At 43.7% G+C, this 27,903-nt stretch overlaps 1 protein-coding gene across 1 annotated transcript in view; it reads right to left on the minus strand.

The window, feature by feature from the left end:
• The window catches only part of LOC122927247 (zinc metalloproteinase-disintegrin-like crotastatin), a 40,078-nt gene extending 13,896 nt beyond the window's left edge, over window positions 1-26,182 (minus strand). Inside the window, exons 1-14 of the mRNA XM_044278919.1 lie at window positions 26,030-26,182; window positions 20,997-21,079; window positions 18,070-18,146; window positions 15,376-15,454; window positions 14,137-14,213; window positions 11,629-11,803; window positions 8,733-8,795; window positions 8,344-8,415; window positions 6,247-6,416; window positions 5,993-6,077; window positions 4,284-4,414; window positions 2,896-3,073; window positions 1,879-1,968; window positions 730-925 (exon numbers count right to left, since the gene is read on the minus strand). Coding sequence (XP_044134854.1) covers window positions 730-925; window positions 1,879-1,968; window positions 2,896-3,073; window positions 4,284-4,414; window positions 5,993-6,077; window positions 6,247-6,416; window positions 8,344-8,415; window positions 8,733-8,795; window positions 11,629-11,803; window positions 14,137-14,213; window positions 15,376-15,454; window positions 18,070-18,146; window positions 20,997-21,079; window positions 26,030-26,081 — 1,528 coding nt within the window. The 5' untranslated portion in view covers window positions 26,082-26,182. The remainder of the gene's footprint in view (window positions 1-729; window positions 926-1,878; window positions 1,969-2,895; window positions 3,074-4,283; window positions 4,415-5,992; window positions 6,078-6,246; window positions 6,417-8,343; window positions 8,416-8,732; window positions 8,796-11,628; window positions 11,804-14,136; window positions 14,214-15,375; window positions 15,455-18,069; window positions 18,147-20,996; window positions 21,080-26,029) is intronic.
• Between the last annotated feature and the right edge of the window lie 1,721 nt (window positions 26,183-27,903).

Genomic DNA, 27,903 nt, shown 5'->3' on the forward strand with positions numbered 1-27,903 from the left:
CCCCCTTCCACTCAAATAAAGTCTATGAGTTTCCACCATCCACTCAAATAAGGCCTGTGAGTCCTACTGCCCTCATCCATTCAAAGCCTGTGAGTCCTGCTTCCCCACCCATTTATAGAGAAAGCCTGTGAGTCCTGCTTCCTTCATCCCCTAAAATAAATCCTGTGAGACCTGCTTCCTAACCCTTTCATAAAGAAAGCATGTGAGTCCCCCACATTCATAAAGTAAGTCTATGAGTCCTGCTTCCTCCACCCATTCATAGACTGTTGCTAATTGACAGATTTTCCTGGATGAGTTTGTATGCAGGGAGAGCTTTGTGTGGGTGAAAAAGCAGGACTCTCAGGCTTTCTCTGAGTGGGTGGGGCAGGCAGGGTTCACATTCGTTCCCTATGAATGGACAGAGGGAGTAGGGCTCATTTGTGTAGTAATAAGTCAGAGCAACTGGATTTTTTCTCAAAAATGTTTCTCTAGACGTCCTCCTGGCTGTCTAATTGAGAAAAAGGGTCAGATGACTAGCAAAACACCTTATTACTGCTGATATGCCATGACCTAGATGAATGAGAACCTTCACAGACACACTGTTCTAATTAAGATAATCTAAGCCACCAAAGGTGCCTGATTTGAACATCTCCCGAGGTGACTATTCCACAGATTCACAGCTCTTATGGTAAAGAAGCCTTATCACCTCTGGAGATTGAACTTTTATTTCTAGATTGAGTGCTTACTTACTTGGTCCCCACAGTTGACTGCACTGCCTTTCCAGCATTGGGCACTGTCCATTGTAACAGACCCCTTCGCCCTCATTACATGGGTGGCCATTGTATATGAAGCGGTCACTGGGACATTCTGGAGATTCTCCATCACACATGTCGGCCAGATCACAGTCGTCTTTAGCGGGTCTACACACAGAACCTGCTTTTTTAATCTGCCAAGAAATAACACTGTCAACCTGAGAACATAATTCTAAGTGAAGAACACATTCATATACATTTGCATGTAGATCCTTGCACCTGCATTGGCCCGAATAATTAAGACCTTTCTAGTAAAAAACCTCATCTACCTGTCAATTGGTCCATTTGGTAAGACAATAAAAACTTTTCGATCGGATTGTCCATCCATAGGATTGAAATGTGAGGAGGTCAAGCCTCAACTATCTAGCTATCCATGGATCCATCCATGGATTACTGATGCTACTAAGCACACTAACCACCACAAACCAATTTACTGTGATCCACACTGGCACATATCACTCCTCCATTTATGAGACATGCATTAGTTATACAAAGAATAATCCCCACGTGGTCATGGAGTATGTTAAGAAACTCAAGTATCTCTCAAGTTAATTTCAGTTAATTTCATATCAGTTAGGCCTCATGCACATGACCGTTGTTTCATTCCGTGTCCGTTGTTCCGTTTTTCGTGATTTTCTGCGGACCCATTGACTTTCAATGGGTCCGTTGAAAACTCGCCTAATGCACCGTTTGTCATCCGCGTCCGTGATCCGTGGTTTCAGTCCGTCAAAAAAATATAACCTGTCCTATTTTTTTCACGGGAAACGGTTTGCGGACCCATTCAAGTCAATGGGTCCGTGAAAAAACCCGGAGGCACACAAGATTGTCATCCGCGTCCGCGCGTCCGGTTTTTTCCTATCATTTGCATGGCAAACTTGACTTAAACTTTTTTTTACTTCCCTTCATGTCTGGTGATCCTCCCCTCCAAAAATAAAAGAAGACACACGGAAACAAAAACGGAAACGGATCACGGAACAACGGAACCCCATTTTGCGGAACGGAACACAACAACGGTCGTGTGCATGAGGCCTAACATGGTAATCTCTGTCAATAAACGTGCAAGTAGATCATAAAGAGCTTCACTCACCTTACACTGAGCACAGCACTCCCCATCTGCACACTCGACATCGACCTTGAACTTACATGTGGCAGCATCACAGCAAACATTGGTGCATTCCTGCAAGACATTAAGAAAATCTTGAAGAACATCACTTTTTTTTTTTACGCGCTGAGGAAAAGGCTTGAAGACTGTGAAATTAGGTGTTTCCAGGATGCTTGACCATGTCAAGACTATTCTTGAAGGACAATGACCAGAATGATGGACAAGTCAATTATGCAGGGATATCTTATAGGGGCTGATTGTCATGTATAATGTGGAGAGCAACTACAAAGAGTCACTTTCACTGTGGAGGATCTGGCATGACCATGGACAGCCCCAAGAATGTGCCTCTGTGAATAAAAAATAGTGTGCCACTCAAAAAAGGATGCAGTCTATGGCAGGACCTCTCTATAAAAGAAGGGTCCCCACGTAAACAACAACAACAAAACATTTGTTAAACCAATCCCTATCCCTCTGAGCTAGAAGCCCCTGCAAGGTTTGCGGACAAATGGCAAACCTTAGTTGAAGCCAAGGAACAGTCCGTCAGCCTATGGCATCAAAAAGTAATTTTGCAATACTTAAACTCCCCTGGCGGGGCACTGCAGCGGAACTGGACACTTGCTGCAATATTCCCACATAGACTACAAAAAAGCTAGGGATCCCAATAGTGGGGCACTCTATGATCAGCTCATCATCAGACATTTTCCATAGCAGATGAAAAACAAATGGAGATCTCAGTGGCTGCCATGCGATATAGCGTTCCTAACACTTTTCTGATAGAGAACATGACCAAGAAAAACTGCTCTGTGGACACAAGCAGAATTTTTTCTGGTAGGAGGACTGTAGCTTAACAATTAAATATCATATGAAATTTGTATTATTCCATGTTCTTTTATGACTGTGGTACTTCATAACCAACCTACTCCTGTTCTGCCTGACTCAACATGGAGTCTTCAGATATGTTACTTTTATCATTTCTTGTTTGACACAGTTCTGTGTTGTTACCGTCACGGTGCCGCAGTCGCAGTCTTCTCCTAGCTCGGTGAATTTATTTCCACATACTGATGGGGACATAACATATTGCTTTAATGGAACATCTTTCATGCACTCTGGCATTCGGTCATAGATGAACTCCTGAAAGTTGCCGAGGCTGCATGAACTGAAGAAAAATGGTGTTTTATAGCTGTAAAATAATAAAATAAAATAAATTACATATAGAATGACATGTCTTCCTCAAGATACCTGCATTGAATGGAATATGAGATGTAGGCCTTCTCTAGATAGTCTTAAAGGGGTTGTCTGACCATAAGAACTCATCGCCTAGTCACAAAATGTGAGAAGGGGAGTCCCCAGTTCTTGTGAATGGTGGAGGTCCCAGTTGTCGCACCCCCAGTAGATATTTATCCTCTATCTACGGTTGTTATGAATGGCCCGCTTTTATAAAATCTAGAATCCACCTTGTCCAACTGAATTAAGCTTAGTCATAGAACCTTAGGGTGATCTAAGTTCGGTTCACTTCTGCAGTCGTGTCTGGTCACTATCTGAATGAAGCCTTAGGCTACTTTTACACTGGCGTTTTGGTTTCCGTTTGTGAGATCCGTTTTTCAAGGCTCTCACAAGCGGTCCAAAACGGATCAGTTTTGCCCTAATGCATTCTGAATGGGAAAGGATCCGCTCAGAATGCATCAGTTTGCCTCCGCTCCGCCTCCATTCCGCTCTGGAGGCGGACACCAAAACGCTGCTTGCAAACTGACACAATCTGGCACAACAGAAAACGGATCCGTCCTCTATTGACTGTCAATGGTGTTCAAGACAGATCCATTTTGGCAATGTTACAGATAATACAAACGGATCCTTTCTGATCGGATATATCTGTAAAGAATAAATCAAGGCAACTGGACTTACTGTAGATTTCTTGAAAACGTTTCACTCGTTCTTCCAACGAGCTTTCTCAATTCTGAGTGACTGTACAAGAATTCTGGGAATAAATATGCAACTGAATTGAGTTATCTAGTTAGATATTTATTCCCAGAGAATTTTTGTACAGTCACTCAGATTTGAGAAAGCTTGTTGGAAGAACGAGTGAAACGTTTTCAAGAAATCTACAGTAAGTCCAGTTGCCTTGATATATTCTTTACAGATATATACCATGACCTGGATAAATGAGAAGCCTTCACAGACACGTTCTGAACGGATGCATGCGATTGTATTATCTGAACTGAAGCGTTTGTGCAGATCCATGACAGATCCGCACCAAACGAGAGTGTGAAAGTAGCCTTAGTTGCATCATTACTGTTGGCAGCGTGAAGATATGATAGGAGATGTTGTAGATTAAAGTTGTCAGTAGGTATTTTTAATGATGTATGGGTGAAACCTCCAGATAAAAACTTCACCTCAGACTTGGTGCCATGATACAGGAATCTGCAGAGCAGGAACATGAGCTGGAGTCATGATTCATTCCTAGATTGTGTCCCATCTCATGAGCAATGGTAGCTCCAACTGCAATGGACTGCTTACTGTGATCCTAGGAAAAGGGGAGCATTAAAAGGCAATTCATTAGTGAGCAGGTAATGCACAAATACAGCAGATGTTTTCTTTTACTATCCCAAAAAATCTTGAAATATGGAAGAGTTAATGACAACTGTATTGTATTGCTAAAGGCCTAGATAAGGCAGGATAGTTAAAAGGGGTTTGGAAAGAAAGCAGGTTTTTTTCCAGGACTTTGACCGGCTCCCCACTCCATCTCCTCCAGGACTGTGACCGGCTCCCTGCTCCTTCTCCTTCAGGACTGTGACCGGCCCACCCTGCTCCTTCTCCTCCAGGACTGTGACCGACTCCCCGCTCCTTCTCCTCCAGGACTGTGACCGGCCCACCCTGCTCCTTCTCCTCCAGGACTGTGACCGGCTCCCCGCTCCTTCTCCTCCAGGACTGTGACCGGCTCCCTGCTCCTTCTCCTCCAGGACTGTGACCGGCTCCCTGCTCCTTCTCCTCCAGGACTGTGACCGGCTCCCCGCTCCTTCTCCTCCAGGACTGTGACCGGCTCCCCGCTCCTTCTCCTCCAGGACTGTGACCGGCTCCCCGCTCCTTCTCCTCCAGGACTGTGACCGGCTCCCCGCTCCTTCTCCTCCAGGACTGTGACCGGCTCCCCGCTCCTTCTCCTCCAGGACTGTGACCGGCTCCCCGCTCCTTCTCCTCCAGGACTGTGACCGGCTCCCCGCTCCTTCTCCTCCAGGACTGTGACCGGCTCCCCGCTCCTTCTCCTCCAGGACTGTGACCGGCTCCACGCTATTTCTCCACGTGACGGTGACTGGCTCCCCTTACACCATGACAAATGGTCACAAGACAGAAGGGGATCGGGTCTCCGCTAAGACCAGTGATTGGCTGTAGGCAGCGATATTAAACTGAATATTGGCATTGAGGGAGCCCAGCAGACATTGTCGGCCTGGAGGAGAAGGAGCAAGGAGCTGGCACCAGGAAGCAGGTAAGTAATCTTTTTATTACAGGTCCAGCCAAATGGGGGTGTTTGCCAACCTGCCCCCCATTTTTGCCCAACCCTTTCAAGATCCCCATATACATTAGGCTATTATAGTCTGAATCGTCTGTTTGAGTGTCTGACAATCCATTGTTTGTGGGGAACTCCTGACTCTCCCAAACAGATGGCGTTGGAGAAGAGAGGGATCGAGCGCCTGATCCTTTTGTTCTCCTTGGAGATAAGCCGCTGTCAGTGCATAAAATATAGGATGGAATTGTGTCTCCAAAATGGCCGCCTCCAAGGATGTTTTTTAAAATAAAAAAAAAGATGCTACATCAAAGAAAGAAAATAAAGACATTGAGGGAGATTTATCAAACTGGTGTAAAGTAGAACTGGCTTAGTTGCCCGTAGCAACCAATCAGATTCCACCTTTCATTTTCAAAAGAGCTGTGGAAAATGAAAAGTGTAATCTGATTGGTTGTTAAGCCAGTTCTACTTTACACCAGTTTGATAAATCTCCCCCAATGTTTCTCTACTGCAATCTAAGCTGACTGCAAACTGTCAAGGGTCTTTGTCATTGAGATTAACCCTTTAAGAAAAAAAAAGCTCAATATATACAGTAGAACTCACCTGAATTACCCCAGAAGAGTGGGAGTCACTACACATGGTGCCCACAAATGCTAGCCCAACTGTGGAGCCCTCAAAGTCAATGTCCCTGTAAAAAGAACAGTTCTTGGTGAGCTTCGGGTGTATTCATATGGTCTTGGGAGCCATAATTGCTTGGCTTTTGCTTCTACAGTCCTTGAAGCTAGTGGCTTCCTCATCACATAGTATAGGGGCTTACACATTTTGGGATTGGAACAGTATAATTTGGGAGGTCTTACGTTATGAACTGGGCATTGTCATGAGCTTTTCTTGGCAGAAGGTCGCTTTTCCTCCAGCTGCTGAAGCGATCGAGGTTTGTACTGGCCGACGTGGACACCTCAAACAAGTCTTTCTTCTCCCAGACTTCCAGACCGTTCAGCGCCACAAAGGTGGTTAAGGCTTTGTACACCTTGAATGAGACATGTTTCATCATAGTTATGTACACAGAATCCATGCCAATGCCACCTGTGCTCAATGTGACAAAGAAATGACACCTGGAACTACTAAATGGTGGCTTTCAAGAAGCCGGGATTAGAATAAAATAGCATATCTGAAAGGTGTACCAGCTGCTCTAATGCAAAATGGTCCAGTCGCGTGCTGTTTGTTGTCATCGCCGGCCTGCTTTTGCTTGAGTCTGTCGTGTCAGTTTTATGCAGAGACTACATCTCCCATCATGCCTTGCATACTGTAATACCTGTGTAGTAAACTCTGCCCTAGGTAGCTCTCTGCTGATTGCGCTGTACCCCAGACCTGGGAGTACTACAAGTTGTGTATTGTTATGTATTATGTTTTTTACTGTTTGCTTCTGGCTGTAGCTACCAGCGAGGTTGGCAGGAAGTGGGCTGGTCCTGCTCCCTGTGGACACAGAGAGGAGAGGAAGCAACCTGCAAAGCTCCTGCTCCTGTTACCAAATTCTCCAGAGAGAACTACTCTAATTGTTCTCAGGTGAAGCATTGAGATTCCGGACAGCAACATGAACTGCTGCGTCAGCACCTACAGACACTGCTGTAAGGTGAGGGACTACAGCCAAGCCACCCATCACCAAACAACCACTAGGCCTGTATCACCTAAGTGCAGAATTGCAGCCGTCCAACCTGCCTCCAGATTCCTTGCTTGTGCCAGAGAAGAATTGCACTAAAACCTGCTGCTACTGTAGGTATTTGAAGTCCTATGTTACACTTAGTATAAAGGACCGTGTTACGTTCAACACTAGCCTCATCCTTCAGTACTATAATTCCACTGCGCCGATCCCCAGGGAGCAACGGCCTGAGGGAGTACACCATGACACAACACTTCAACAGGGCCACTACCACTCCTATCCTCTACACAGGCTCCTTTGGAGGTCACTGCAATTGCAGTGGGAATGTGCTGTCCTGTCAGTATTAAACATATGTTTTTATACTTTTTGGTGAGTTTTTCTTAATTTTCCATGTCACTATATAAAAAAAAAAAAATGTATATAATCCTGCAATTTTCCCGCTGGCCACTAGGCCTAAAATATGTCAAAGCTTCCTGTTCATTGGAGAGTAGCCTCATGGGCCTCATAGACACAATGGAGGGGACCTCCTTGACTTCTATGGGAGATGTATCTAGGCATGCTCTGTGACCTGTGCAGAGGTCAGGAGGGAGCAGATAAGCTGATCCTGTGTTATCTATACAGGGTTGTTACTCGTCATTGTAATCCTGCAATTGATGATACTGATAATAACTACTGAAAAGTGATCTGCACAAAAAAGGAAATCATGACCTATTATTAGACCTAGTGGCCCTTGTGAAAATTGCAGGATTATATACAATTAAAAAAAAATTAAGATAGTCACATGGAAACATGAAAAAAAATATATATATAAAAAAATAATATGTTGAACACAAAAATGTGATTTAAACAATAGGTCATTTTTTGGTAACACCTTCCCTTCAAGCCATTTATAAGCATGCCACTATGACCATAACCAGAGGGATATTAAAGGGACATACAATAGAAAATACCCGCAGTGATCAGAGGATGGTGCTAACTCCTGGAGACTCTGGTGCTGACATTAACACTTATGGGACAGAGACTGAAATCTAGGGGCGCTGGCTGGTACAAAGAGGGCGCTGGCGGTCTCCTGTGGAGTTACAGTGGTTTGCTCTCATATGTTATCTAGATAGCAACTTCCAGTTTCCACATTATCTGCATGGTCAATGCATACCGATTAAAACTCATGCATTAAATGAGTACTGTTTTATACTGAAGATCAAGGGGACCTCCGCTCTCTGTGTCTACCCCTCCAACAAATCACTATCAAATAAAATGATCACATTAAACAGACAGCAGGTCTTTTGCAAATACTCACCTCATTCACATAATTAACAATCTCAAATATCCTCTGTTTAACACTTTCTACGCTGCTATTATATTTCTTAAACTAAAAATGAAAAAAAAATCAAATTATTAATATCGACATTTCTGGAATATTGCTGCACATATATTATCACTCAGAGCCATCTAGTGGCCACATGTAACATTACACATTAAAGAATTGGAGTAATTGTGTTTTCCATGGTTGCTCTATTCCTTTGGTTGGGCTCCATGTAATACTATGTGTTCTCAGCAGCAGACATACTATGATCTGTGCAGTAATAAAATAATAATCTAGTAATAAATAATAAATTATAATTTAAGACTAGTGTGACCCCTGTATACAGCATTGGTACAGTATATACTAACACTTGTAATACCTACCATGCGTACATCGGCCACCATGTATAGGTGGATATATTTCTGAGATTTTAGAAAGTTCTGTTTCTGGAATAAAACATAAATAAAAAAAATATATAAAAAAGACGTATCCCAAACAGAAACATACAAGAGGCTGTTGCAGGGATGTAAACAGATCTCATACGGCCCCATCCAAAACCCCTGCCCCACCCAGTTTCCCAGTACACGTGCCCCCATCACTCCCAGGCACCAAGGTGAATTAATTAATTAATTAGCCAGAAGAAATTTTAATTAAGAAAAAATTTTAATAAAAAATTCTCCCTTGGCCTCATCTACTTTATCTGACCAAATGTCTCAAAGTATTTACTTGGGACAACTGGCATAAATACACTGATAAATTCCCCCCATACAGATCTAAATCACTGCTTCTCTTCGGGTAATATATAAAAAAAATCACCACCTGAAGCCACCACTAGGGGAAGCACAGTGCATAGGAATGTATACAGTTACCATTGACTGCAGTGGAAGCTGTAATAATCTCTTTGCACTGAACTCCCTCCTAGCTGCAGCTGCATGAAAAAGCAGTATTTTCCTATTAGGAAGAGAAGAAGGAGTTCTGCATCAGGCCCTGCCTTCCTGCCGAGCCCCAAAGCAGTTGCGTGGTCTGTCTCCATGGAAGGTATGCCACGGGGCCGCTGGTATTTACGGCATGAGTATGCATGTGTCTGATTCCTCTTACTTTATAGAATGTATATAATGTAGTCATCATTCCTATTACTAGTATGGCTAATAATAAAGTTAATTTGATAGCCAAAGAAGAAGTATTCCCATCTTAGTCATTTATGGCACATCTATAGGAGATGCCATAAATCTGTGTTAGCTGATGGTCCTACATCTGGAAGAATGGAGGTTCCTGCCTGGTCATGCGCTGCATCCAGGAGGAAATTTAACGTGTAGTTCCATCCAACAAGTTCTATAGGAGTCACAGAAACACACTTTTCCCCATAACTCCCATAGAAATTAATGGAGAGAGGTGTGCACAACCACCTCTCCATTCATTCTGTGCTTGGACGCAGTAGATGGTGGCCACCCCACTCGGAGGGACAGGGTTTGGGAACCTCTGCTCTTCAGATAGACGCAGGCCCCAGAATTGGGATCTGCATCCGTCAGACATTTAAGTTATATCCTGGGGAATTCTTAGGTCATAGAGGAAGGGGGATTATTTGTACAAAGTAGATAGAAGTTAGATAGTGCTTCTTGTTCTGGAGGACCTACCTCGAATTACAGACACCACATTGACTGTAATGGACATCGTGTAGTACTTAGTTTCTCCTGCAGTGGCACTGCAGGGAAACTGTTATTCATAGGTTTCCTCACATAATGCAACAAGCTCCCCCTAGCGGTAGCTGCTAGCAGTCTTTGTGGCGACAACTGTGCTCCTGGGATCAAGTCATCGTAACAAAAATTGATCAGTGTGAATGAAGGCAAAGATCTCTCATTTATCATTGATCTTTTTTTTTTTTTTTTTTTTTTTTTTTTAATCTCCATATTTTATTTATAATACAAAAAATACATATCAGCATGACATTTATAATATAGATCATCCCCAACCCGCCCCAGCCACCCCCCCCCCCCTCCCAGCCTTGCAGGGAAAAAAAAAAAAAAAAAAAATTAAAATTAATTAATTAAACCGTAACCCACTCTTCCCACAGACCAATCCATTTTAAGTAGGCTCCTCTTTGTTTGTACAAAATCTTCTCGTAGTTTTTCACCTTCTCAACCAGAGCCATCCAGTTACCGCAATCTGGAATGGTGGAGCTAAACCACAATCTAGCAACAATAAGCCTGGCCAGGAACATAACCTTAATCAGTAATTGACGATTTATGGGCTGATAGTTAACCTCCGATAGGTCTCCCAGGACCCATATCCTGGGGGACAAAGGAACAAGCATATTCAGTTTGCAAGCCAAGGTGGTCTGGACTGATCTCCAATAACTACCCATCATCGGGCAATCCCAGAACAGATGTAGGTGATCTGCCCCGGGGTCGCCACAGCGTGGGCAATCAGAGGAGGTCCTAAGTCCTCTTCTATATAACCACATAGGTGTCACATATATTTTGTGCAGAATGTTAAATTGTACAACAGTGTGATTAAAATTGTGTGAAACATATTTTAAGCTTTCCCCTATAGTCTCCCAATCTGGGGGACCCACCTCTGAAAGTAGCAAAGACCAGGACTTCTGTCCTGGAGAAAGAAGACCCATAAAAAAGTGTTTCATTAAGTGTCTATAACAATATGACATTTTGATTTTTGTAGCAGTTTTCTTAATAATAAGATTGTGTAAAAATTCAGGAGAATCTATAGAAAGAAGGTGACTAGAAGTGCTAGAGAGTGCAAACCTCAATTGGAAATATGCATACCAAGCCACCTCACCCATATCTGCCCTCTGCCCTATTTCCATTGAGGACAGAATTTGTCCACCACTAACCACCTGATGTAAATACTGAACTTTCTTCGTCCTCCAATACTGGCAGCACTTCAAGTCCCTTATATTCACAAGCTTTAGGTTGTGCCACAATGGGGTACAAATAAGCGATGCCTCAACTCCACACCAGCTCCTGATGACCCGCCAGGTCTTTATAGCCATTCTGCAAAAAAGTGTATACCCGATCTGTGAATTGATCTTCATTGTTCATATGAGAGCTGTCACTATTCAGGAATGACACTCTTCGCATGCCGGGGAGGGGCGAAATTACATTAGTAAATGGAGAGAGGGATAGAAGTGGCTTGCAGACAGCTCAGGTGCTCTAGAGGGATACTTAACTGCTTAAAAAAGTCTCAGCAAATATGTCAAAATGTCTCACTGAAAACTACGTTACATACGGCCAGTTGGAGATTGGTGGATCCCACTTGTCTTACCTCTGAATTGCCAGATCGCGAGGATTTGGAAGTTTTTCCTTCTCTCCAGGTAGTATTAGTCACTCCGCAGGTTCTTGGAGTCTCCTCCTTGGGCTCAAACACGGCATGTTCTCCATTGTCCGTCCGATTCAGTGGCTCAATCATAAATCTGCGGTTCCTAGTATGGATAAGACCACTGCCAAGAAAAATAAAGACACTTGAGGAAACTTGAAACTTTGATCAAATATTTCAAGCTGGGGAGAGGCTCGCTGGAGTGTTCTTCAACGGGATAGTTGACCAAGTCCAGAAACATGTCTGCCACCAGGAGCACTACTTTAAAGGGGTTGCCCATTTTTTATGTAAACAGACAACCCCTTTAATTCATACATCTCCAGGTGTGAAAACCTCCAGCATGATTTACATACGGTTGAAGAAAGGGATCTAGGTAATCAAATTGCAGACAACCAACCAAGTAAGACAGCAGAGAGTAAGAACTACTATGAAGTAGGCGACTTCAGGTATACAACATGGAACCTGATTGTTTTATAGCAAAATCATCTGCCCACTTCACAATCAATTAAAAACTGCATTGATCACATAGCAGTCATACAGCAACCACCGAAAGTTCTTGAGGGTCCAGTCCTCCAGGTCACCAAGAAAATAGTATCCCTAGGCAAATTCCCAGTTTGCCACTCCTGAAAATCGTCCATTTATGTGGCAGTCGGGAACTAAAAACTCCTTGTTGCTTAAGCATTGTGGCAGGACTACAGGACAATGTTACCAATTACCTGAGATGTCGGAAAAAGACATCTATGGATTCCAGGGGTGGATTAGATGGATTAAAGGCGTCAAGCTGTTCCTCAAGCTTGAGACCCACAAATAAAAATAATAAAGGATACTACAACTACACAGTATAACCCCCCAGCCCTAATCTTAAAGGCATATTTTAATGGACATTAAATTCAGCACTAACAAACATACAGGAGAATGCAGCACTAGATACCTATTATATCCAGTGATGTCTTCTCTGAAGTAGGTGTTTTTTTTTCGTCTTCTTCTCCATTGGAAGCAGACCGTCATGATGACATCTTTCAGCTATGGCTCATCTTGGCAGAGTCTGCCACACTTCTTAAGACCCTCACTTTTCTATCATCCGCCTCCTCCTGGTGCCTTAACAGTTTTATCCCACTGCTACCCCAATACTGTGCCTGCTGGGCTTCCCCAATGCCCACAAATACTATACTGTAGAAATAACAATACCGTACAGATAATGCCCTCCATGGTAAGATAAAATTTCCACTAATAGTAATTCTCTCCCAGAGTGCCATCATTAGAAATAGTGCCCCCTGCATTGACCCCATGCCCCCAGTAGTAGAAGAAGTGCCCTACATATTATGCTCACTAATAATGTCCCACACAATAGCCTATAGTGCCCCCAGTAGTAGTAAAGCCCCTATATAGTGGCCACAGGAGTAATAATGATGCCTGTAGCAGCATGTAGTGCCCTCAGTAGTCATATTGCCCCCCCCATTTGTGCCCCCAATAGTTATAATGCCCCATTTAGCACCTCCAGTAGTTATGTGACCACAGTAGTGCCCCCAAAGTTATAATATTCACCATTACTTATAATATGTTCCCACAGTAATGCCCCTAGTATTCATAATGCCGACAATAGCTATAATGTCCCTATTTATAGCCCCAGTAAACAAAATGGCCCCTTTTAAGCCCCCAGTATATAAACGGTGCCCCTTTATAGCCCCCAGTATATAAAATATCCCCCTTTATAGAACCAATATGCAAAATGTCCTCTGGCAGTGCCCCAGTTAGAGTGCCCCCAGTAGTTTTTATTGTCCCCAGTGGTAGTGATAAAATAAATAAAAAATACTCACCTTACTACTACTATTGGCAATAGCCTCCATCTCGACGCAAGCAGTCCCTTCTTAAACTTTGAATATCGCAGGCTATATAGAGCGCCTAGAGATATGAGCCAGACCACTATTAGAAATCAGGCAGGAGTGATATCTGCAGGAACTCCATTTCTAGGAGTTATATCTCAGACTGTATGGTGGCTAGCACCGCGATCCTGATTTTGTTTTAAAGCAAGATCTGGGTCATTTCTTGAGGTGCAAATTTTTTTGGTTTGTAGTGCCTCAAAAAACAAAATGTCTGCCACCACACAAGGAACAGATTAGTGCCTGGCCTTTTTTTTAATCACAGATGTCGATGAGAAATGTCAATATTATGAGAGGATGTTGGTGGTTATAGTGGGTTCTGACACCGCACAGAGCTTCCTGTCAGTCTGACACATAGGTTGCCTAATAAGTTAATATGGTGCTATGGAACATGAAAGTGCCACATTTCAGAGTGGTCAGCTGGGAACAGAAAACAAGGGCTCAGGAGACCAATATTTGCCATAATTACATCTAATTATCTATAATTACCACTGAAGTGAACACAGATAATTGAAGCTTGGAGTGCTCAGGCTGTTATCACTGAAATCTAACTTGGGAGTGTATTGTCCCAGCTTACCTGAGCCCCGTACACGTACAAATGCTGACTGAGGAGTCGTCATCTTCCTTCACATGACCCTGGTAGCAGCAATGATCCTGCAAAAGATTCATAGAGATATTCAATATGGCACAAACAAGGGAGGAGATCCAGGTGTGTGGCTATAGGGGGTCCCACATATGACCTGGTGCTTGAAGGACAAGTGGCATAACATATACTTGGCACAACTCACTTCAGGTGGCGGCCTTGAAGCGTAACCGTCATTTCCTAAAACATTTTGACATGTAATGGTGACATGTCGGAAGATGTGATCGGTGGGATACCATTGCTGAGGCCCTCACGATTACTAATGAAGGGACAGAAGAGCTCAGTTGAGCTCTGCTCTGACTGTTCTTCTCAGACAGTAGAGTGAGTGGTCATCTGTCTCATACAAATATTTGATGCCCCTGATTTATCAAGACTGGCTTGTGCTACAATGGTCTTAATAGGGCCTGCAGTGTGAATGTAGTTTATGAGGAGGCACAGGCCCACCTCCTTTTTGGAAACTGTCGAGGGTGGCCTAAAAGTGCCATTGAAAAAGTCACAATGGCATTAAAAAAGCTTCAAAACAAGAGTCAAAAAAGGTGTAGGAGGAATGATAAGTTCCTCCCATGTGTCTGTACGCTGTGTGCTCTGTTCTCCAAAGAGAAGAGGCAAGGGGCACAGTCTTTTGTCCCTTTCGATGGAGGACCTTGCAGCTGGACCCCCCACGTTCTAATCTACTGAAACAATCAACAGATTGAAACTTCTCTTATGAACCTATAGGCACATATTAAGTTGGATAATGCCTCGTGCAATTCCTTATACCAATGCTTCCCATGCTATCACATGTTGACCTTGCATACTGCATAAATAAAACTAGCAATGCAGCTGCCATTTCATAGCTGTGTGTACTAAGTGTGGGACTGGCAAGATCTACATGACCAGCTCAACAAGGCAAGAAGCACCCCGTTCAACAAAGAAAGGCGAAGCACCCTGTGATAAACATATAAGCTACAGATCATGCATGATGTATGTGTTAATATATGTACGCTATATAGAATAAAATATAGAATAATATATAATAAAAAATAATCAGTATAAGAAATCTCTGTTTTCTTCTTTACTGCTGTGTGATATAGAGGGATAGAGATCTGTCCTATTGCAATATACTACATTTTGTCGGCATGAGCTAAGCCTGACTGTCCATGACCCTAATTTATTTTGCATGACATTATATACCTGATTCTGTGGTTTAGTCGTTACCCGAGTCCCATCGGCATCATAGAGGGTCACTGTGAAATCCTTACTTATTAGATCTCTGCAGAAGAACAGAAGAAAGCATTACAATAGTCCTGTGCATGTGCAGCTTAACCCTGAATAATAAAAGGTTTGGCAACTTTCTAATATACTTTGATCCTTAAATACAGTAGGTTCTCCAGTTTCATAAATTTTTTATCTTCTAAAGTACCCCACAAACAGCATATTTTTGCCCCATACACCCATTATCCGGTGGGTCACTGCTAAAAGGGTTAATACTATAATGCACTGTGGTTCACTGCTCAAAGGGTTAATGCGTGCTAACTATGCACTTTCCATAGTACAAATGGATAATGTGGCTTTGTTATGTATCTGTACTTCAAAAGGCTGTATATGGACAGAAAGCAGTTAATTGGCAGATCTCAGATACAGTTGTGGGGTGGTGGCCTGGCCCCTTCCTCCTGGTTAGCCAACCTGGTCATTTGTTTGCATATTGGACACGGGCCTCCAGGTGTCATGCCTTGCACCTCACTGCTCATCTAACACAGAGGGCACTCCGGTCACGATCAGGAGCCCCCAAATCAAGGGTGCACCCCTCCATCCACTTCTCACCCAACCTGGGGGGACACTGGAGCAGGGTTTGCCACCGCGAGGACTACAACCATCCTTTGGTTGTAGTCCTTCCTGCTGCATTTTCGAACCAATTCCAGCATACTTTGCTCTGTAATGTTTCTCAGGGCTTGCTCCACCTGCCACATTGTTCTCTTGGCAGTAGTGACGCTTCCTATACCTCCCCTATCCATGTTAGCTATGTTAACATTATAGCGCAAAGCATGCTGGATTTTGTTAGGAAATCCAACAGGAAGCAGATGAAAACAGGAAGTCCTGCATGTCAACATCCTGCCACAATGCGGTGATACTAAGTATAAGGGAACGAAATTGCAGACATGAAAAACAGGAATATGGGGCAAACATATACAGTGCTTGGAGTACTCTGGGCAGAAAAAAAAATTCCAAGGGGTTGGAGTCATATGATGAACCAATTTCTTGGTGTTGCTCATGTTTAATTGTAAGAATGCTTCAGGAAAACCATCACATTTAAAATACAGTCCAATCTGCAGGTAAGATGTTATGGAGCAGGTGGAGCTGAGCAGACTAATATATAGGGTTATGGGAAATATTCTGCAGAGCTAGTAATTTGTTTTCTCAAACCCCTGCTTATTATGGGCTTAGGAGTCCAGTGAGTGGACCATCAGTGATTGCTAGCTATTACATGGGTGTATATGACATCTTTACTGCAGGGAAATCAACAAAGACAATCGGGGACATGAGGCGGGGCGTCAGCGCTGGAGCAGTGGAGGTTTAACTGGCGAATAATAGTTATTTTCTTATTTTATAACATTTCCTGGTGTTAGGGTAATTACCTAAACTCACGGACAAAGCCCTTCTATGACAGAAGTGTAATGAGTGGGTAAACCATGTATACAGTGCAAACTTTATAGACAGGTAAATCCCTTTTCATGTTCCAGATTAATTATTAATGTGGCTGATAAAAAGATTGAGAGTTCTCCCGGAGGTTATATGTAACAGAGGCGACTTAATAAATGCCAAGTATAGGCTGTGGCCTAACAGTAGTTCCATGATACAATATACTCCGTACTGATAAGGAGCAAGTGCCTCGAATCAGCTTTCTACTGATGGCTTGGGGTTTTCCTTTGTCATACTCAGAGGCTTGTTAAAAGGTCACTTCCACAAGGTGGCAGTAGCAAGATGGTTCTCTTTCCTTGGGAATTACCTCTTGCGTATTATTTTCTCATGAAGCATTGCCAATAAGTCTCCATACCACGGAGCACTTCCAGTAAGTCTCCACACAGGGCTGGTGTCTTTAAGGAGAGCCAGTACCCTGCTTATACGGTTTGCTATACCCATGAACCTTGGGGAGATAAGGAAGCTGCCTTTGCATGACTCATTCCTGATTTTACTGCTTGTTTCTGATCCCTATCTGCCTATCAGAGGAGGTGAAAGCTGCATTTAGGTGCTGCAATCATTAACTCTGTGTGGGGCCGAGAAATCACTGCGGCGGGAGTCAGACCCCCACTTATCCGATATTGATGACCTATCCTGAGGACAGGTCATCAATGTTGTACTCCTGGAAAACTCCTTTAAATGTGTCATTCACTTTAAGTTATTTGAAAGAGTACATTTTACCAAACTTATGAGACGCCACTGATCTCTAAAACGAAAAGGGCAGAAGTACTCATCGTGAGCGTTGTGCCCCTTCAATTCTGCTCAGCTGTCCTCTCCTCAGACAACAGAGTGAGCAAAATACTGACTGGTAGAAAATACATGGACTATAAATCCATAGACCGCTCTGAGCCATCTAACAAACCTCATCCATCGGGTAGGACGCATACTCAAGGAAAGATTTTCCAACATGCTAGAAATGGTTACTTCAAGTGGAAGTATCAGGACATGTAAGGTCAGATTTGGGTTAGTCGTTGAAACAAGGGAGGGTGGCTGTGAAGCTATGCAAATGTCTACATAGGATATACTGTAGGTTCTGTCTGCAAATATTGACCCACAAGTGTAGACAAACACAGAGCTACATTCATTTTCCTGGCACCGGTTGTCCCTTGTGGCGACTGTAATAGAAGGTCAATCAATAGGGAGACTCACTCTGTCTTCTCCAGATGTAGAACTAATGGCTGTCCTTCCACATGCAGCTTGTACTGGACCAGGTCCGGGTAATTGCTCTGGGCAAAATAGAAAAATACAAATTTTAGATGAGGAACGTACACCTGACCCGACTGTAAGTAGTCACCACCCACTAAATGCCTGGGGATGGAAGCAGAATGCAGTCTAGACCCAATTAAGACTTATTATGTAGGAGTGACTTACATGTTGACCACGTGATGTCTGATGCAAGTAGGTCATCCAAATAGACTTACACAAAGCAACTTTCACACGTTTTGAGTCATCCTACCTTTTGTTTTGAGTCATGTCACTATTAAAAGTGAATCTAAGTTTTATCCAGACATTATCATTGCACAAGACTGATCTGCTGGCGTCATGAGATGCAAAAGTTACTGTCAACTGCAAGATTTGGTGGCAGCTACATTGGGGCAGATAGACAGAGACCGGCACTATGTACGCAAGTGTTAGTGAAAAGTCTATTGGCGTACAATGCACCAAAAATGTTTAAGTGGCACGGGCCTCTTAATTAACTTGGTGCACCTTCTGGCAGTCCGTGCACCAGAAATGAAAATCTCTACCTGGTCATGGTCCTAAATAGTGTGCACTTCTATATGGACTGGTCTTAGTTTGCTTGGTGCTCTCTTTATTGTCTATGGTTTATCATATAGTCAACAAATAATGCAATACTAAAAGGTCCAAATAACACTACTGTAAAGCATCCAAATAACACTGCCAAACAGTTATCTAAATAAGACTGCCATATCCGTAAAGCGGAAAATATAATATAGTTGCATCCTATGGAACTGCCTTCTCATGCTTTGGACATGAAGTGTGGGATCAGGGGTTCTAGCACTGGTTGTCCAGGGTTAGAGACACCCCCTTCAGTACTGACAGATAAGACTCAGTGTCTACAGGTCCCATACTCCTAGGAGTGCCCAAGAATAGAAAAAACACCAAGTGTATTATATTTAAGGTGGGTGTGCACTCACTCTCCCCTAGTGATAAATGTTGAGGGAAGAAGGATTGAGACTGGATTTTTAACATGGCCCTTTCTTTGTTTTCAAGGGAGAGAAGTCACCGCCCTGTTCCTATTCAGCTAATACATGTGTATTGAGGGTCAGGAAGAATAGCTGTCAGCTAAATGCCACTGAGGGTTTATGGCCACCCTGAGGCTGTCTCTGACTTCTTTTGGTAAGACTTGTGTCAGTCTGGAGATCCTGGGCACCAACTTACATCTGTATTTACCTGGCTACTTTTAAATGAACCATAAAGATAGCAACCAAGGTGTCTATGAAGAAAACCCATAAAAAATAGACCCTGGTAGCAAGTGATGGGGTTGTCTTCTGCTTGATCTTTGGAGGCCATTGTTGTAATATCGTCTACTAATCATTTAGACCAGTCTAACCCTGATTAGAACTAAATTAGCATGACTAAGACTGGGAGTCTCTAGCCAAACAAAACCCATTCATGGTTTACACATAAGAACTAGCGGTGAAAAGACTATTCCCATCTCCACAATTATAGCATATCCCAAAAGGACCTCAAGCAGTCAACTGGTATTGTGCTACAACATGCATATATAACCATGGGGTGCCTCAGGTTCTCTTTTGTGCAGTCGTCAGGCCCACCCTTGTGAGTAACCTTCCTATGAACTGATCTAGCCAGCTTTTAGAAGTGGAGCTCTACATATCTATGAACTGTGTATTAAAGCAAATAAAGACAGTAATTGCTAAGTGAAGGTTAGACTAGACACATGGAACTTGATATGGGCAACCCATAGGTTTTTTTTATCTTTACTATAAGACCTGCTGTATAGTTAGACCAGCTAACAGAACCTTATAAGAAATAAAGAATGGGGGTAGATGATTCCTTAAAGGGCATCTGTCAGCAGATTTGTAGCTATGAAACTGGCTGACCTATTACATGTGTGCTTGGCAGCTGAAGGCATCTGTGTTGGTCTCATGTTCATATGTGACTGCATTGCTGAGAAAAATGAAGTTTTCATATATGCAAATGAGCCCACGTTGCTCCAACAGGGTCATTTGCATATATTAAAACATAATTTTTCTCAGCAATGCAGGAACATATGAACATGGGACCAACACAGATCCTTTCAGCTGCCGAGCACACATGCAACAGGTCAGCCATAGAATAGGTTCAAATCTGCTGACACACACCCTTTAAAAGCAGGGGATCTAGAGCAATGCTAAAATTACAGTTTGCTTTGTATATATTGTGCTTTCATATGGAAATATAGAGAAACCATGGTGAAAATAACACAGGTCCCATAGGCATACACACATTTTCAGGTGTGCTCCTGGCCCTCTACAATGAGTTATTGGCTTGCAAAGTCAATTATAATTTAGGAAACTAAAATGGATGCTGGTGGTCCTACGGGATGCTTGTGTAATAGAGAGTACTTACTGATTGGATGATCCTCATGAAACTGCTCAACAGGGTGTATTAAAGGAGTTACCTACACCAGAAAAACCCCAAAACATTTTTTTTTTTTTTTGCTAATGGTGCCATATATGGGAGAAGCCAAAGGAGGGGACGGGGGCAAAATTATTGTCCAGCACACCCCTGTACTTTTCTGATCTCTACAGAAACATCCATTGTGTAGGTATGTACTTTGCAGGTGTGTAGTGTGCCAAATGACTGATTCTGATCAGCAACATCATAAAGCTCAAACCCAATAGAGGGTAGTTCAAATTTGCCAAAAAGAGATCTCCTGGACCACTGCTATGGATGTTGAGAGGTCTGTCAGCATCTACAATATAAGGTCCTCAGTTCACACTCATCATCCCAACCTGAATAGTCCATTGGGGACCTTTGTAACAGAAGGAAACCCCTTTACATTAAGAGATCTGGTGGTACGGACAGCAGAAATGGATGTGAATGCTAATTACCCGCGTGTCTCGCTTGTGCTGGGAATGGATTTTTTCAGGAACCACCACCTGGTATTTCTGTCCTTCTGGCAATCCATGAAATGCTGGGAAATAAAAAATATGAAAGTTAACATCAGACAATTACTGTACAATCACCATATAAATGTTTATGGCAAAAATGTTCACAAGAATACTCCCAGCATTTAAATGAATCAAGGTGCAATAAATTTATTACATCCCCTATTGAAAAAAATAACTGGGGTGGCTTCAAATACAGCGTTTTTTGGAAAAGCACCATATTTTTAGTGGCAGTTTTCGTAGATTTTCAAACAAATTGGAAAAATGAGGAAGAACTTTCTACTTCTCTCCTGGATCCACTTAAGCTTTGGTTAAAAAAACTGCACCAAAATCGGCCATTTTTATAGGGGCAGCTTTGGGGTATAGTTGGAGGGAGGGAGCTATTGGGGCATGTGACCCTGTTGCCGGTCTCCAACAAACTGCTTTGCCTGGTTCAGGGTATTTTGATGCAGAGTGAGGTCCATGAACTGAACCTTTTCTCAAGTGAAGGATAGCCTAACTGCAGCTCTGGTCAGTTTTATTAATCTTGTCTAAAATGTAGACAGGGTGGGGACCATGTATCATTCTTTCATGCAAATTATCTGGCATCAAAAAGTGGCAAATTTTGGTGCATGCCAGGCTTGGGCAAAAATGGACGACTTTTTGGGGGATTTTCAAAAAGAGGGCAGTGTGGGCTGGGCCTGTTTTATGCTTGGGATCTACACATGCTCCCTTGCTGGTGTAGATTTTGGTTCTGGGGCACATACCTTCACAGTGGCGCCACAATTATTAAGAGACACATCTAACAACAGCATGAATAAATCTCAGACATCAATGTCAGCTAAGTGCGGGACCCACCTCTGGTACCTGCTTCTATCTCCAGAATAGGACCCCTGAAGTGAAGGAGAGTAGATGCTTTCCATTTGCTGCTATGGGAATTCCAAAAATAGGTCGGGCACGCTCTGCTTTTTTTGGAAGTCCCATAGTGGTGAATGGAGAGCACACTGCTCATGCAATTCCACCTCTCCATTCACTGCTATGGGACTGCTGAGTAAGAGGTACATAGAGGTACATGGAGGGTGGCTGCGCTTGCGCAGTGCGCTCTCCTTCACTTCAGGGGGCCCATTCTGGAGATAAGAGGTGGGATCTGCACTTATTTGATATTGATGGCATACCCTAGGGATAAAACATTAATGTCTGAAACGGGAATACCCTCTTTAAGACTGGCAGGGTTAAATCCTTTCCATCCTTTACTAAGTGTCGGAATAATCAGGATAGCCCATAAATAGCTGATCGGCACCCCTGGATCAGCTAATGGTGACCTATCCTGAAGATAGGCCATCACTTGGTAAAGGTTGGACAACCCCTTTAATAAATGTCCTCCTGTAAGCTTATACCTGCCGGTCTACATTGATTCCAGAGTGAGGAGACACTTTTATCTAACTTTATATCGTCTATTGGTTGGCTGACTTCATCTCTCCCCCTCGAACTGGAAAACTAAAACAAGCATTGTAGACGCATAGTTCGAAGACATGACGTGACAGCATCTGCACTAGATAGGCGCCAAGTTTTGCTGCATTTTACTTCAAAGTGTAGACATAGTAAAATCTGTTCTAATGTTTGAAACCAGCCTGACAGTAACTACCCCCATCCTCCTCCCCTCACGAGACACGGTGTTATGTACTGAGGACAGCATTCCAGGATGTTCTAGGCCCGCACCTACAAAGCAATGGTCGCCTGAGGGCGACTTTTCCTGCTATTCAACAAGGCAGCTCCTGATCGCATGTCAGTCATGGACAGGGAATTCAGATTTTGATAAAATTCCCCAGCATGCCAGGCTGACCCCGTTTATTCATTTCTGTGACTTGCCTCTCAGCTATTTCTGTACCCATGCTGCCCACCACTACTCATGAATCATAATTAATAACGGGCACAGTCATCATGGCGATACTACACAGGTAGAAGTGTCATACCGGAGGCAGACGCATGCTGACACATCCACTTAAAGGGGATTTATGGCATATTAATAATGTATAAGGGGGGTTAGATTGTAAGCTCTGAGGAGCAGCGTCTAGAGGAAAATCTGTGTCCGTTGCCCCTAGCGACCAATCACAGCGCAGCTTTCATTTCTTTCAGTCTTGAAAACTGAAACCTGTGGTTGGTTGCTAGGGGCAACAGAGACTTATTTTCATAAATCTGGGTCTGGTACCCGCACCTATCCCTAAAACAAAGCCGGCAAAGTGTCGGGTCCGACCACCACCAATTCCACCACTGTTCCTATGGGCCCACTGAAAATAGCTGAGCGGTGCACTCAGCTATTTTCGGAATCCCCATAGAAATTAATGGGAGCGTACCATGCTCGCGAGGCCATCGCTTCTATTCACTTCTATGAGGCCGACGGAAATAGTCGAGCCAGTGCCCCCCATAGAAATGAATAGGAGCTCGCTCGGCCCCCGCTTCCATTCACATCTATGGGGCTGACGGAAATAGCCGAGGCAGTGCTCTACTATTTTAGGCGGCACCCTAAAAATGAATGGAGGACAGCCGCACGAGCGCAGTGTGCCCTCCTCAGAGGTGGGACCCGCACCTATCAGACAATAGGGGCACATCCTAGTGATATGCTCCCAATGTCCGAGATGGGAAAACCTCTTTAAGCTTCTGAGCCCCCAATGCAAAATTGATAACAGGGTCCCCTATGTAAGTGCCATTTATAACACTGGCGTCTTGTTATGCGGTAGTATGGCCATCGGGTTCCATCAGGTCCCAGAACCTGGGTACAAGCATTGCTTTTAAGGCTGTATATGGCGGCACACAAAGTGCCAACAGGCATAAGTAGTTAAGCCCAGTTCACTCAAATATCCTAATGGCGGACAGATTACGCAATTATCCCAGACCTGGCCTCTCTAAGGGTCCATTCACACGTCCGTGTGTGTTTTGAGGATCCACGGCGATGTGCGTTCTGCATTTTGCGGACCGCACATCGCCGGCACCTAATAGAAAATGCCTATTCTTGTTCTATTTTTTGGGGGATCGGAATTGCGGACCCGGAAGTGCGGATGTGCAATTCCGGATCCGGGCAACACATCGTGCTGCCCCATGGAAATGAATGGGTCCACAATTCCGTTCGGCAAAATGCGGAATGAAATTGCGGACGTAATCAATCAATGACTATTGCAAATCAACCCCAGACACAGTGACCCAAGATAAGCTCTCAGTTCGTCCTAGTACTTCATAGTAACTTCCCCCATTTCCTAAGTCCCTATAAAAGCCACTTGCATTTTTTTTTCTTTCCTGCAGGCAGTTTATTAATTATGTTTTATTTCTAAATACTGTTTTATTGCAACCTAAGAAGAAGACGCCAAAGCTTCTACATGCGGCAGACCCAAAAAATGGCTTCTAGTTTATAGAAACCCCAGTAGCAACAATCCCTGAATATGGCCCTTCAGCTAATTCAGCAGCTGGCGGTTTTATAGCAAAAAATGTCACTAAAGCCGTGAAAATGCCAAATGCACATAGCTGTGTCCCAATTTCGATCTGCAAACAATGGATCTACACAATACGGACAACCTCAATGTGCATTCCGCATGTCCACCAATAGAAAGGAGTATTGTTCTTGTCCACAATATGGACAACGGCCAACCGATCCGCCAAATATATGGGTTTGTGCATGGCCCTGTAGAAATGAACGGGTCTGTGCGCTGTCTGCAAAAATGCCTCCTGCACACAACCGTACACGTTCTGCAGTGCAGAAACCTGCAAAATACTTGATGCCTGTCTCGCCATTTTTGCGAGATCCACTGTAAAAAAAAGCCTATTCTGGTCCGCGAAAAAGGGACCAGAATAGGACAGGCTTTAGAATTTGCGGCCCAGCTGCATGGATGCGGGCACGTTGACATCTGTCTGCTGTCAGTCTTTTCGGCGCATCCATAGATATTAATGGGTCCGTGTGCGATCTGCAAAAATTGTGGACCAGTTTTTTTTTTTACAGCATTTTTGAGGGGTTTACTGTAGGTTTTTTAATGTGTTTTTTTTTTTAGGTAAAAAAAGCCAGCACCAAATGTTGCAAAAAAAAAAAAAGAAAACCAGGAAGGTACTCGGTGTGCATTCCGTTTCCGTATGTCCGTTCCGCAAAAGAATAGAACATGTCCTATTATTGTTCGTATTACGGACAAGTATAGGACTGTTCTATTAGGGGCCAGCTGGTCCGTTCCGCAAAATACGGAATGCATACGGACGTTAACTGTATTTTTTGCGGACTGCAAAATAGATACGGTCATGTGCATGAGCCCTTAAGGTGCGTTTTTCGGAGTCAATGGCGTTTCTTTCAAATTCGCTCTAACTTTGGCATTTTCCTCCTATAGAGCTTTTTTTTCTGCTTCAATGCAAACATGCATTTTCTTAAATTTTTTATGCCATTTTTATTCAATTCCCCCCCCCCCCCATACAGCTCTACAGAGGAACATTATAGAGGATCACATACGTTTTTCTAAAAAAAATTAAAATAAAAGAAAATGCCAGGCATACCAAGAACGCCCTTAGAAAATGCCAGGGGCTAAAAGACATATATGATCAAAAACACCCCCCAAAAAAAGCTTTTCGAGGCGGTTTTATTTATCCCCACAAAATGCCACAAGAAGGAGCCTTAAGGCAGCCTGAGAAGCTTATGGGAACCCTTTGCATATCAATGCATGTAAATCCCCTTACCAAGGAGCCTTCAGGCCGTCTTATCTACCCCCTATGACACAGCCCTGGCTCAGGTAATACGTTCCTCTACCTGTACTTTGACCAAACAGTGAAAAACAATCTGTACAATTAACATTGATTAGAAATATTCTGCATAACTTAATATCTGCTACTACAGGAAAAGCAAGGACCCTCTACGGTCCACCTGTAGAGCAGTCCGCGCCTATAGATCACTCCACCTATAGACCAATCACATAAGGACTAGGAGACAAGGAAGCTTTAGATGGTGCCAGGAGGCTCAACCGTGGACTCACCTAGTACCTGGCTCTCCAGCAATGCCAGCAGAATGACTACAACCCTCAGCATGGTCCTGTAGTCCAGAGCTCTCACCTTCCAGACGAGAGAGAGAGTGAGGAAGTGCTGAGCATTGTGTGTGCTGTCAGGAATTTATAGACTCACATGAGCAAACAGGTTACTCAACTCTGCAGAGAGGAAGTGTCGGCATGATCCTGGTGGCTGGCCCTGCCTATTGTGTTCTCTGCTCCTGCCCTGTTTACCCTGGCATCATGCATGGTGTGCCAGGTGAGCTAACCATCAGGGCCATTCACAAATACCTGTTTTCTAGGCAGTGATTATTTATACTGCACTCAAGACGGTGGATATTGGGGGATATCCAGAGAGTGGACCCCAATATACGTAGGTCAGAACAAGGAGTCACTCAGCTTTCTTAAGAGTCCGGACTGACACAGAGGTCTAGTGATATCACATTTCATTCAACCAATCAACAACCAATATAGAGGTCTTGTCACCCGGCTTTCCTATAGTCCAGAAAGGCAGGGCACCCTAGTCGCACTGTGCAGGGGCGTAGCTATAGGGGGTGCAGAGGTAGCAATCGCTACCGGGCCCAGGAGCCTGAGGGGGCCCAAAGGCACTTGTGCCACATAAGAATATACCAGTATTATAGAAAGTGCATGCTGGTCAAGTTATAGCTCTGGCTGGAGGGAAGGGGCTAGGTCAAGGATTTGGCATGGGGGGGGGGGGGTCTACTGTTTACATTTTTTTCCGCAGGCAGCATGAAGGTTATGTGCTTCCCTAGCCACAAAACACTGAGGGAAGGGGGGGCCCAAGCTGAACCCTTGGACCAGGGCCCATGAGCCTTTAGCTACGCCCCTGGCACTGTGCTACGGTATGTATCACTGCAGGGCAGATTATCAGAGTGAGAACTTCTATGGGAGCCATATTGAACATATTGTTTAAAGGGGATTCCCATCTTAAAGGGGTTACACCGTGATTATCATGTCATTTATATCAAGCTGGCAGCTCAAAGGGTATGTCCTGTCTGCTGCAGCTGGTAGCAGTTAAAGGATGGAACTGAGCATGTGCAACCACCTTAAGAAATGGAACAAACAGCAGGTGGCGCTATACAGCTAGATTTCATTGAATAGCTCAGTGGCTATAGAAAATGTTTCATTACATGCAATTATATAGGTATTCAGATCCAGGTGCTGGTTTTAAAACTGTAAAAATATTTTGGGGGGGAGACACCCCCTTTAAACATATATGGTATATTTACGGGATCCCTCAACCTTAAAGCAAGGTAGCCACTGCACATGGACAGTCAGGGACAGGCTTAAAAGGGGTTTTCCAGGATTACTATGGTTTTTAACAGATCTGCTCATGTAGTTGCTTAGTTCATTTACACCAGCCCCATGATTTTTTTTCTCTTAATTTGGACTCTCCTGACCCATTCTCACTATGTAAACAAATCCTTCTGGTTGGTTTCCTTCCTGTACGTAGCACTTCCTGTTGCATGCAACCAAACCCATGATGCACTTCTTCCTCTGCCATAGCTCCAGCACCGCCCCTAACAACACCCAGCTAGTTTATAGCTCCCCCCACCCAGCTAGTTACATAGACACTCCCCTATCACTGCCTCTAACACCCAGCTAGTTTATAGCTCCTCCCACCCAGCTAGTTACATAGACACTCCCCTATCACTGCCCCGCCCATGGACATAACATCACAGGAAATAAGCAAGAGCTGCATGGACAGGGTCATGTGACCACAGGCCAGAATAGAAGGTAGGAGCAATAAAGGGAAAATAAATATATCACGAAGCTTCCTTCATAAATGATTATTTTAAACCCTTGCAGACCCCACCGTACATTTATGGCGGACGCTGGGGTTA

The sequence above is a fragment of the Bufo gargarizans genome, chromosome 2, assembly GCF_014858855.1.
Source record: "Bufo gargarizans isolate SCDJY-AF-19 chromosome 2, ASM1485885v1, whole genome shotgun sequence".
Classification (NCBI taxonomy): domain Eukaryota; kingdom Metazoa; phylum Chordata; class Amphibia; order Anura; family Bufonidae; genus Bufo; species Bufo gargarizans.